Source organism: Conger conger, chromosome 18 (genome assembly GCF_963514075.1).
Source record: "Conger conger chromosome 18, fConCon1.1, whole genome shotgun sequence".
Taxonomy (NCBI): Eukaryota; Metazoa; Chordata; class Actinopteri; order Anguilliformes; family Congridae; genus Conger; species Conger conger.
The window spans coordinates 9,622,501-9,635,242 of record NC_083777.1 but is presented as its reverse complement, the minus strand read 5'-3'; the positions used below and the strand labels follow the sequence as shown (position 1 = coordinate 9,635,242).

At 43.3% G+C, this 12,742-nt stretch overlaps 1 protein-coding gene across 5 annotated transcripts in view; it reads left to right on the top strand.

The window, feature by feature from the left end:
• Nucleotides 1-1,713: 1,713 nt before the first annotated feature.
• Nucleotides 1,714-12,742, top strand: part of bcl11aa (BCL11 transcription factor A a) — a 58,295-nt gene continuing 47,266 nt past the window's right edge. For all 5 annotated transcript variants that reach the window (XM_061227925.1, XM_061227926.1, XM_061227927.1 and 2 more), the window contains exons 1-2: nucleotides 1,714-2,009; nucleotides 6,035-6,376. In XM_061227925.1, coding sequence (XP_061083909.1) covers nucleotides 1,955-2,009; nucleotides 6,035-6,376 — 397 coding nt within the window. In that variant the 5' untranslated portion in view covers nucleotides 1,714-1,954. The remainder of the gene's footprint in view (nucleotides 2,010-6,034; nucleotides 6,377-12,742) is intronic.

The window sequence follows — 12,742 nt, the reverse complement described above, 5'->3', positions numbered from 1 at the left end:
TAACTTGGGTTCGCAAAGTTATCTGTTCCCCATTGTGCGGTGCAGAAAGTGGGACTAAATTCACCTTTTTGCTTAGTAATACATCGCAGTCTGAACAAGCGCGAACGTCTGTGCTTGTAAAAGACAATCAGACATATTAGACATTGAATCATTACTAGTATCTGTCTGTGTTTACTAAATAACCTACATTTATGGCATTATTTAACCGACCGCTAACGGGTTGCACAATAACGAGTCCACACATTCGCCGATTCTTCCTGATTTACAGCAAAATGCAGCGTACGCCAGTGACAATGCTCACAGCCTATTTAAAACGTTGACGCTCCTGTCAGAAGCAAAATATTCCAACGCAAAACACACCGAGCTTCCCTGCCAAACGTATAAGCTATCCTTGACCCGACAAATATTTTCACTCACTCACTGTTCACATTTTTTCTTCGTCGCTCAACTTCCTCTCCCGATCCACTCTCACGTTCCCCATTGAATCTCCCCTTCCCTGTTCGGTCTGTCCAGTCCATCTCTACGGCACTGCTCGCGTTTGCATTGCGTTTCGCTCCTGTGATTCTCTCACGCAGCCACTAGTCTAGTACTTTTATTAGTTGGCTCGGGTGTTTTTCTCTCCTACCCACTTCATGCATAGCCCCGATCATGTCATCGCTTTTATTTGTCTGGTGTCTCTTGCTGTCATTATTTAGTCTGATGAGGCGGTGTTCTGTTCCCCTTTATTTTTCAATCTATTGTCACGACAAATTTTTACCCCTCCCCCTGCAAAGTCCCCGCATGAAGGCAACCTGCGCACATCTGAAAGTTATTACAACCACCTCCTTGTTTTTCTTTTTTTTTTAAATGGGCAGTTCCTGTGATCTTTTCTTTATATGGCCTTTCTTTCTATTTTCTTTATATTTAAAACAACACAGTACACCGCGCCTCAGCTACACCCTCTATACGCCTGCATGTCCTGTTGAACTTGACCAATTAACAAAAAATATATTCCTATACTCACACTTTTTGTTCAAGATAGACTTAAATTCGTGATACTCTCACAACCCTGTCTTGCATGCGTGCGAAAACCTGTCTGTCCTGTTCATGCAACCCGATCGTTTATTCGCGCACGGTTTCGTTTCAAAGCTGCTTCACCCCTGCAAATGCTTCGGTCCACGTAGGCTACACACACGACACTGACAGCTTGACCACCGCGCGCGTGCTTTCACTGGCTGTGTGCGGCTGCCTCTTGGTCCCCGATCAGTGTCCACTACCACGGCTTATATTAAACATTTCTCCCTCCCCCCTCCCCTTTCTGTGTCGTATGTCCAGCCCCCTTGAATCTCTTGTCCATTGGCTTTTCTCACTCTGTTTTTCTATGTCCACCCCCCCCCCCCCCCACCCCCAACACACACACACACACACACACACACACGCGCGCACTCACACACAGCTTTCATTTCATTCTCTCTCTCTCTCTCTCTCTCTCTCTCTCTCTCTCTCTCTCTCTCTCTCTCTCTCTCTCTCTCTCGCTCTCTCGCTCTCTCTCTTGTCCGGCCCCCTGATCTCTCTGTCCATTGGCTTCTCCGGGTCTACATTTCATGTCCAGCCCCTAATGAGTGTCCATTGGTTTTGTTATTTCCATTCCCTCCTCCCACTCCCCGGCTTCGCCCTGCCCATGTTTTGTATGTCTGTGTCCATCCATCTCCTGACGTTCAAGTTCGCAGGGACGTCACGTCCGCACTTGAACTTGCAGCTCAGGGGGGCTTTTGCCATTTTTTCATCTCTCTCTCTCTCTCTTTTCAAAAAAGCCATGACGGCTATCCCACAATCCATCTTCCCTGCGCCATCTTTGTATTATTTCTAATTTATTTTGGATGTCAAAGGCATTGATGAAGATATTTTCTCTGGAGTCTCCCTTCTAACCCGGCTCTCCCGATGTGAACCGAGCTGAAAGCCACCACCAACCACCATGTCTCGCCGCAAGCAAGGCAAACCCCAGCACTTAAGCAAACGGGATTTTTCGCGTAAGTAAAACAAAATTGTAATTCACAGTCTTTTCCATTACTTTCTTACTGTCCATAGTTTAATGCGTGTAGAAACGAAGAAAAACGATAACGGAGAGCGTAATTCTTGGTGAAGGCTACTGGACACTGGACGGCGAGGATCGTGGTCAAGTGGACTTCACTGAAAAACGCGTGGAAAATGTGTATTTTTTTCAAGAAATACCTATACGAGTGCATTCCATTCTTCAAAACCTAGAGAAAAGTTGTACTTTGCTCCAATATGCAGCATTTTGAAATCAGAGTACTTTGCATAAGAATTTTGTAACGTGCATATGCTATGGCTTGAGTGCCCCCGTCGCTTTCGCCACTTAAGTGCATATGCTAAGGTAGGCGAATGGTCTAGGTATGCATGCTTTACCAGAGTTATTTGGTATATCTCGTGGAAAATCCCGCAACACAGTCTGTTTAGGTTCTTGAGAGGATTTCCCTCCTCTCGCACTATTTTTTGGAAGATTTTCAAAAAAAGTGGAAGTGGATTTTGATTGGGAAAAATCTCGTGTCCGACTGTTTACAAGCACCGCGTGCGCGTAACCCACTGCCAGCAGGGTTGAAAGCGGAGAAAAAAAAGAATAAGCGCGTAATTTCACTCGCATATCTGCACAGAGTATTATGAAACGGGTGGATTATATACATTTTACGTTTTGTTTTATTAAATGGGAGATAGACCATCCTTAGAAATTACGCCAGTTCTAATAATAGAGGGGGGAGAGCTCCACGAAGAGCAACAGGAACACGGCGTTACTCCATTATTTTTCTTCCTATTTTCTGTTTCTCTACATTTCTGGATCCTCTTTTAAATGTATTTTAACATATCGCTGTAAGGATCTACTAAGGTAAGGCGAAATCTTCATGGTGTTCGTTAGATTGCAGGCTTTATCGGGGCTACGTTCGTGGGAAGAGACAAAGATGATTCAAATTCAGCTGCAGCTTAAAATGTGGTGAATGCGTAAATGCACAAAATATTTTACATTATAGAGTGTCTCAATAGAATTTCGTTTAATGTATTAGAAATGTGTATATATTCCACGTTTTCAGCAGAGTCCTAATTCAAATTACAACGGGTAAGCTAGATAAACAGTTGACCATGCAAGAAACAATGTTACCCTTCGATGTGTATATAACTAGCGGACAACTGATAGACGAATATATGATAATGAATAAACCTTTTTAAAATTACATTAGGCTTGTTCGAAGATTCGCACTGAACTACCGATGTTTAGAACTGTTGGTCTGGCCGCAAAGGCGTCTTTCCAAGTTGCATTGAAGTCCTTTATGTGCGTGTCTGCGTTTTGTCGCTAGGAGGCAGAAGACGATAATAAACTGGAAATGAACTTGAACCTGATCAATTTCACCGCCACCTCAATCTACATATTCTGACGATCTGTTTGGAATAAAAGGAAACGCATAATACGAGGTTATGGCTCCTTTATTCCAATCCTCCTCGCAACTCTCGCCTCAAATCCACTGTTTTCGATGACTATTTAAGTTAATCCAATTCTCATACAATTGTGGCCGTGTTGTGGACAAGGTCTTTTAAAATAATCTTAATATTTTCAAATGGATTTTGTTGTATTTATTCCCTCCACCAAGAGCACACATGCAACAACATAAAGGGTAAACTTATCTGCATTTTTAAAATTAATATAATGTAGGCTACACTAGTAATTAGCATTGTGCAATATGCACAGGGACTTGGTATGAAGGCTCTTAATTTAATCGTAGTATTTCTGCTTTTTATTGCATTCCTCAATTTAAGATAGCACACAAATGCGCACAATTTATTAAAACAAACCACGCCAAATGTTCGTCTGTAAATCTCTGCTATTATTTAATCAGACTTAGGCCTGTGCCTTTTTGCTCAGAGTCAAACAATGATAGCTGTTACTCGTTTTTCTTTAAACCTTTTAAATTCATTGCAGTTCAACAACGGAGGCGATAATGCAGTCATCAGATGCTCGGTTTAAAGCCACGTGTGTTTAGTGCAATAGTGTTATCGTACAAACTTATTTTTTTTTACATGACGTGGTTAGACTATCAATAATAATATTGCTGTAACGCTTAATGGCCAGTTGCATAATAATGTGTTTAAGTTGTGTTCTGTTAAATGTGCTGCAATGATCTTGCATTCCTGAAGTATGAACATATTTAAAGTTTTTCATGAAAAGTTTGAATATTGAACACTGTTTTTGACGAAAAGGCACGTCTGTTCATGAATGTGTTTGTAAAATATTTTCCTTTTGAAATGTAAATTGCTTTACAATTTGAATGATACAATCGGGGTTATTCAGTAAGTAAAATACTCGTTGTCTAATTAAAATGTACAGTGTGTAGTTGTACTGTTCTCTTTGACTGTACGAGTCCTACAGTCTCCACATTTATATACATTTTATTCCATCTATATGGAATACAATGGGACGTAATAAAACATCACCTAATGCAAATGTTTAACCCCGGAAATAATGGAATGGAATATATATAATATGCATGCAACACACTTGACACATAGAATGAAAAGCATGCCCGAAATGAATATCAGGATGCACGCATCTTTTGGAAATCCTTTGGGATTAAAAAAAGATCTGAATCTATAGTAACCGATGTGGTCAGTTCTGGGGTCAAATTCGAGCTTTTGCACGCAAAGCCACAGCCCGGTCTTCCAATTATTATTATCTGATGCATCTAAATGCGCTAGTATGCTGTACAACCCACACAATTCCCGCTTCTGACCCGACATAAAACTAAGGGGTAGCACCGGCAACAGGAATTATCACATTATCTCAATGTCCTAGTTCGAGCGCAGATGTCGTGTAGGATTGCATCTTTCAAATGATATTTTCTCACGAGCACGTCTGGGAGCTACTCCACATACGCCCCTCAATATCTGGTCTAGGTTGGGCTGAAATAAATTTAACCTCGGTTCACAAGATCCCAACACTTTTATCAGAATCTGTTCCAATCATCCTAAACTCAAATTAAAATCTATTTTTTGATTCTCAGTGGTTTTAAGTTCATTAAAATGTGAAATTGGCAGCTTAGTAAAGAAGGTCAAGGTACTTAACCATTCGGAGGCTCGTAGTGTTTTCACCTCTGTACAAAGATTTAAGATAACATTAGTTTCGGGCTACTACTATAGTGGATTTCTTTAAACCTTTTACTCAAAACTCTTTAAACGTCTTTCCTCCATCCATTGTAACTGGTCACCCCTGACTGACTGGTCAAAAGTGAGCGAACTGTGCGATCATTTAAAATTCTAATCTTTCAGCCTAGCCCTCGCTCGTGCGTTTCTTCACACCGATTTCCGGCCGCGAAAGTGGTCATCAAGGAAACTCATGTGCGTGAAAGAGTTAAGAGACACCATCAGATTTCAAAATTCACCGGCTTTCACTACGTATGTGTATTGGTCACATTTTATACGGCTTTCCTATTTTAAGATTAAGAAGGTTAGAAGAAAATATCTGGGAGACTGAAAGCAGTTTATTTAAATTCGCATATTGCCCGTTCATGCTTCTTGCATAGCATCTTGCTCTGATCCTCCTTTTGCATGGGCCATTTTGAAAGTGTTGAATATCTTTCATCTGTAAATAGATATTAAAAAATTGTAAATAGAGCAGTAGATGAGCATCCATCTTTTAATTTGGTATTTATTTAAATCATAAATGTTTATTTTCCTAAGGAGCTGTATGTGTACAAGCCAGGACTTACAGCAGGAACAAAAATAGCAGAGCCACAGGAAACATCTCTATGTTTTATAAACTTGTGAAGAAGTAATTTACATTTGTTTAAAAAAAAAACCCAAAATAACAAAAAAATAATTTTTGTTGGAAAGATGGCTCCGCACATTCAGTACAAGTAAAAGCCAGTCACAATTTCAAAAGTCACAGTTATTTATTTATCGCTGTTCAGTTTGGGTGCTGGTCAGTGGAACATTTTGGTCTGATTTTCTCTCCCTCTCTTGTCTGCCTCCCCTCCCCCGTGCTCCCGTGCAGCCGAGCCTCTGGCCGCCGTTCTCCCGGAGGAGCAGCAGGAACAGCGGGGGCTGGTCCAGGTGACTCCGGAAGCAGACCAGGACCTCCTCACCTGTGGCCAGTGTCAGATGAACTTCCCTCTGGGGGATATCCTGGTTTTTATTGAGCACAAAAGGAAGCGATGCAGTGGCAGTATGTGCATGGACAAAGCTGTGGATAAACCCCCCTCGGTCTCGCCCTCGCGCGGGCAGCTTCGGAGAACCTCCAACCCCGTGGAGGTGGGCGTTCAGGTCACGCCGGAGGACGACGATTGTTTGTCGACGTCCTCCCGAGGAATTTGTCCGAAACAGGAAAACATAACAGGTAACCAAACCAGAACAAATTTAAAGAACTTAAACGCAACAGATACGACACACATGCATACACACACGGATGCGCTGCGCTGACAGGTAATCGCATCTCGCGTGTTGCTCGCCGCCTGCGTAAACGCGCGCACTGGCGCGCACTTGACTTCCTGAATTTGTGTGCGCATGGGACGCATGCGCCACATGTTGCGATGCACACGACATCTCAGTGGGGGTTGGTTGTCTTGGACGCGAATGTGGAGACGGCAACTTGTCAGTTTAATTTGGCAAGGCTCTTCGGTCTACCCACACTGTGAAAACTCAGATATATCACGAAAAATGAAATGTATAATAATACTGTCAGATAACTTTCACATATGCCTGTGCTATTGGAGTGTTAGCAAAGGGTTTTCTGCAGTTTTTGTCTACATTTTCTGCAGTTTGCATGATTATAACTGTTCTGTTACCGTCCTCGATAGCTTGGGTCCATGTCTTTGGCAGTTGGCTGCCTGTAGACTATACGCATGTCCCGTAGACTGTTGTTTCCTACCCCTGTCGAAGGGGTGTCAGCTGAGGGCCAGACCGTCTCCAAACTGCCGGGGTGAATGATGGGTAACCCAGCTCAGCACCAGCGCCAGGATCCAGAGATTGCCAGGGTGTTTTTCTCCACAGTAACCCAATGTAGCCCAATGGCTAAACCACACTGGCGACCCTGACTTTGACCCGCTGACTTTGGTGACTGTCAGCGAGAGACAGAGTGACTGTGTGTTACGACTTGTGTATAAACGGTCCGGTCCTGAGAAAAAGCAGGGAAGTGCTGTGTGAATGGAGGGAGGGTCTGAACCGGTTGATTTTTGGGGAGGCGGGGTGTCCCTCAGCCTGCCCGCTCATTCAGACCGATGGGAAACGCGTTCTGATTCTCTGATGTGGGCTCTGACAGATGTGTCTTGATTTCTCTGTGGTTTCACGTGGCCACATCTTATCCGTGTGAGCAAGGGCCTGCACTTTCCACTCTTACCAAAATAAAAAAGGGAAAAGGAAAGGGGCCTTTCTTTAATTTTTGCTTACTGAGGAAGAGTAATTCGGTTCTAGAATTGCTGCAAATTATTTGTTGTCGTTTTTTCCCACATTTGGAATCTGGGAGGTCATCTGATGGCTGGCTTTCTGCACTGAGGAAAGTGCCCAGAACCAGGAAGAGCAGTTGGAGAGATTCAAAACAAAACCGTTCATCATGGTGCTGTAAACAACCTTAAAAAATGTTTGGAATCCATGGGGTTAAAGCTTGACCCGAGGTCGCTGTAAGTCTTCGACTGCTCTCTGTGTATCTAAAGCATGTGACTACAGTCCGGTGCGGGTCCTGGGTTAAAGATAAGTGTGCAGTGTGGATTGAGGGGGGGGTGGTAAGGGGGTAAGGGAGAGGGTCTTAATCACGAGCCTTGTTGTCTTTTGACCAGGCCAGTTTCTGCTTCAGATTCTTATTCTAGGAAGTCCTTGGGCTGCATCGACCTGGCCAGAAAATACTCAGTACTTGACCTTTGCCTTGGAGATAATTGTTACTTATTGAGAGCACCTTCTCTGGAGTGTCTTTCTAGATCTTTCTCTCGAACGTAGAAAGCGAGCGACAGACAGCCCGCTTCAGCAGATGTGGGTATGCGGACGTGCTACGCTCTGCCTTTTTTTTCCACAAACCAAACATTTCTGTTCGATTCCAGCGTAATCGCTTGCGCCGCTAACTGGGGTCGTGTTTGTCTGGTTAACCCCCTTTGTTTTAAAGATGCTGCTGCGTTTTCAGCACAAATTATACAACCTATTTATCCACGCTTACCATCACACATACGCGTCTTGCTTCTGTCAGCAGCTAAACTGGGTTATTAAACTCATTTGCATGATAATGTAAAAAGGTTCAGCTGGGAGCTTTGGGTCACTGGTATTATGGTTTGTTTTTTTTTTTATTAAAACAATTCTGCAGTGGCAGAATCTACGTAGCAGCTCCTTAGCACTTGATTTAAAATGCCTTCGTGGTCAGGTAAAAAAAAATGAAAAGGTGACCTAATCCTCCTGTTTTCTGTTATTTATTATTTATTATTTTCTGCTGGCTGTTCTGTTCAGCAGTGCTTGTGAAAGCTCCTACGACTCTTTATGTGTGAACATGGATCAGGTTGGGGGGGGGGGGGGGGGGGGGGGGTGAAGGGGGTGAGAAACGCTTAATGTGTTCAAGATGCTTTAAAATTCACTTTCTGCTGTTGAAGAAGCCTGTTGTGTCCTAATTGTTTTTTGACAACCTCCAAGCAACAGCGGAGAGATTATTTGAAATTATTAGCATCAGTGTTACTACTACACATTATTATTGTTGTTGTTATTATTATTATTATTATTATTATTGTAACACTTTACAGCCCTAATTTTTCAGTGTAATTATTCGTTTGATCTTAGTTGTGAGTCACACACTTAAGTTAAAGCTACATGCAACTCAAATGTGATATTGCAGTGTCACCACATTTTTACACTGCTGGTAAAATGCAGGAATTATTATTATTATTATTATTATTTATTATTATTATTATTATTATTAGTAGTAGTAGTAGTAGTGGTAGTAGTAGTGGTGGTGGTGGTGGTGGTGGTAGTAGTAGTTGTATTTGTATTCATATTCATATTCATATTATCATAGTAGTATTAATAGTATATTAGTAAGGTTGCTGCTGTTGTTGTACAGGCAGAAGTGAAGAGGTCTGGGCAGTGGGTACAGGCCTGGGGGGGGTACAGGTCCTCTGACATGCTCAAAAGGCCTAATATGGAGGGCCCAGTGTGGGTGATGTACACCCTATTTACATACGGAGCTGCCCCTTTTAGGAAGACGAAAGGCAGTACCTGTCTGGGTGAGTCTCGGCCGGGGCAGAGGGGCCCGTTCTGGGACACCGGGGTAATGGACTCCGCAGCCTGCCTGCCCCCCCCACCCCCCTCCCGTCTGGCCCCTCCAGTGTAAACGCGAAGGGCTGTTGATTCCATTTTAAAACCTTGTTATTTTATCCTTTTTAACTCGCCCCAAATGAATCTGAAGTTGGAAAGCGAGATTCGCTGCAATCCTCGTAAATAACGTCGTCCGGTCGTGGAGAGCACTCTATGCAAAATATCGTAGCGGTATTCGCACCGATTGTGTAACGGTGACAGAATCCGAATTTCCTTTGTGAGATTTCTTTTTTTTTTTTCGGAGGAAAACTGTACACAATATGAGAGCGAAGCAGCTGTCTGATCTCCCGTTTGAAACGCCACCTCCAGCAACACGCCTCGATGACAGATGGAATTTTCATTGGCCGTAAGAACGTGTATCGGCTGGAACAATGAACTTTCATTTACATAACAAACCATTTTTCAAGACGTCTACCACTGCCGCGGCCCTTTTAAAATTATGAATGTCCTGAAATAGACCAGCCAATTAGTTCAGACTAACACAGCCACCATGCATAACGGCCCTCAATGCAGATAATTGTTTTTTAAATGCCTTTGTCGGATTGTGTTTTAGAGCCTAGGACGCAGTCAGTCTCTCTCTCTCTCTCTCTCTCTCTCTCTTTCACTCTCATACTCTCTCTCTTTTTCTCTCACACTATCATACTCTCTCTCTCACACTCTCATACTCTCTCTCACTCTCTCTCACACTCTCATACTCTCTCTCCCTCCCATCTCCCCTCCCTCTCTCTCAGTATTGGTGTGGTTGCAATAGTCAGTTGTAAGTCGGTCGTCGTCCAATTAATATTGAATCAATGGCTCTGTGCTGTAGGCTGGCATATGACACGCCTGCGTGTTCTAACACCATGGGGTGGCCAATTCAGCCTATTTTTTAAGCTATTGTTTGACTTGTGTTTGTTCTCATTTCTGGTCATTTCCAAATCGCCCTCTGCTTAAAGAGCTAAGTGCTTCCACACTGCTTGTTAACTTCAAAGTAGTTGTACTTAGGAAACCTTCTGTTACTGGCTCAGTGTTTGCTTCTAGCCCCATTCAGTTTCAGTGGGTGAGAAGGAAACTGTGCTCCTAGGCCAGGGCTGCTGTGAAAACGGCTGTTGTAAAAAAAAAAAACAAAGAGTAAGTATGTTAGAGGGTTTGGACTCAGGAACGTTCTTCAGTATCCAACGGCAAGTTCCAGGAAGAACAGTGCCATTCTGCTTTTGACCATTCCTGCTTGTGTGTGTGTGTGTGTGTGTGTGTGTGTGTGTGTTTGTGTAACCAGCAATGTAAGTCAAGATTTGTTGATAGTCAGAATATTATTGATGTTGTCGGTATTGGTCGATAATGGCTTAAACTGAACGTCTCGTGTATTGGGCAGATGCTACGATTATGGTTGTTATGATGGACAGATATGATGACACAACATACACTTGCCAGCAAAAACATTGCCTGATGATATGCATAATGTATCTGAATCGCATATATTTATTTTTTATTTTGGATTCATAATTTGAATCAGCCAAACTTTATATAAGCTATACAGAAAAAAAATTGTTACAAAAGTGGATATTTTCCCCCATCAGTATGTTGTATGAATGGAGAAATTGATGAGTTAATATTAGTTCTATAATATAAAATGGGTAGCTATCACAATTGGTGTCAGCCAATGATCAGACAAATGCGTTATTGATATTGGACCCAGAATATCCATATGGAGCCCCCCCTAGTTGAAGTTAAAGACTTGTTGTGTTAGAAGGTTAACTTGCTAATCCAAGTCCCAGTACTTTAGTGGGTTGTACAAGGAATGGTTTATATGCTGTACGTGTGTTTCTGAACCTTCCAGGGCATACAAATGCATTTTTCATAATCCTCAAAAACAGAATTTAATAGCCCTGTCACAGCAACCCTACAACACCATGTGGCTGTGTTTCTGAATTACCATTTTGCTGTTCTGTGCTTCAGTCAGTTCTCAGTGTACAGATACCAGAAAGTCCCTTGCTTTTTCTATACCTATTATTATGATTTAAAAAATATTTTCTGTAAAAATAGGGATAAAGCCAATCTCTTTAAATCCGGTTGTCCTGGATGTCTTTGCTGTAGAGAACACTTGAGCTGTTGTGTGTGCTTTGCTTGTGTGTCACGGTGAGGCCTTGCTCCCAGCCTCTTTCGCTCCCGTCGAGGGTTTAAGTTTTACCTTTTTGCGACACCAGAACCTCAAACGGGAGAGCCGGGTGATTTGGGGTGTGGCCCGTCCGTCAGGCCCCGTCCTGCTTGACGAGGGGGTGAAGGGGTGGGGTGCGTGCCAGCGGCACCCCTCCGCTCCTCCCTTTGTCTGCGGTGTCGGGATCGCGGGAGCCCGTGCCATCGCGCATCGTCTCGGTGTCACGCGTTCCGACGGCCCGCTTCATGTTATGCAAATCGCGCTCTTCCTCCCGCTTGTTTCGCGACTTTTACTCGGCGGGATCAGAAACGACGCTGCTGCGGCTCCGGATTTGTCGGGTTGGGCTTTCTCACCGTACCTTTCCGCCTTTGCGCCGTGACAGGCGTCAATCGGACGCGCGGTCTAAAACACAACACGACACGGTTTCATTTGCATGATACAGGCCCCGCGTGGGCAGGGAGGAGATTATTTTCTGCGAAGACTTTTTTGTAAAGCGCTTCATCCCATATACGTTTGCAGTTTCGAAATTTATATTTTGCTTTCATTTTAAACTGGAACAAATTACCCAGTTGAGCATAAAATATTGCTGGAGGATTTTTTTGTGTCAGCCTCGTGTTCTTTACACATTTCTCTGTAAAATGAGGGACGTAGTCTTGGGGGAAAAAAGGAAAAGAAATCTGACACAAATGTATTTCAAAATGAGATTTCTCCCTTCCTGCGAGGTTCTTTGTCCAGTCTCTGCCTTTCAAAACAGGGAAATCCATAGTCATGTGGAAACATGTCCTCTGTACTCGAAAGGCAGTGGAACCTGAAGAGGAGGCCGTTCTAATTTTTATTTTTTGTAACCTCTGGACGGAGCGCAGAGCGTATGCTATCAGTATCTGAATTTGACGAAATCCCGCTTTGCTGGAACAAAGGTATTTAGCAGCCAGTCGTCCCCTGCCTGGCACCGTGCCACCTCCCTTCCAGGAGCCCACCCCATTGGGTGTCTGTCGATGGCCCCCCTTGCCAACCGCCGTCTTCGCTCGACGGGCGGAATGCAAAGCCGTGGGTGTGTGGTGCGTCTGTATTCACGCCTCTCCACCGATCGCCTGAAAAAAAAAAAACACGGCTTTCAAATAATTGGCAGCGTACATATGTAAACCGGTTGTACTAGGGCAGTTGAAAGAGGTTTAAGTGAGTTTTTTTTCCTTCGTGCTTTTCCTTAGCATTTTTTCATTTATTTTTTATTTATACAAATTATTGTCTCTTATGTACGGTATTTGCTCCGTGAAGGAGAGTACT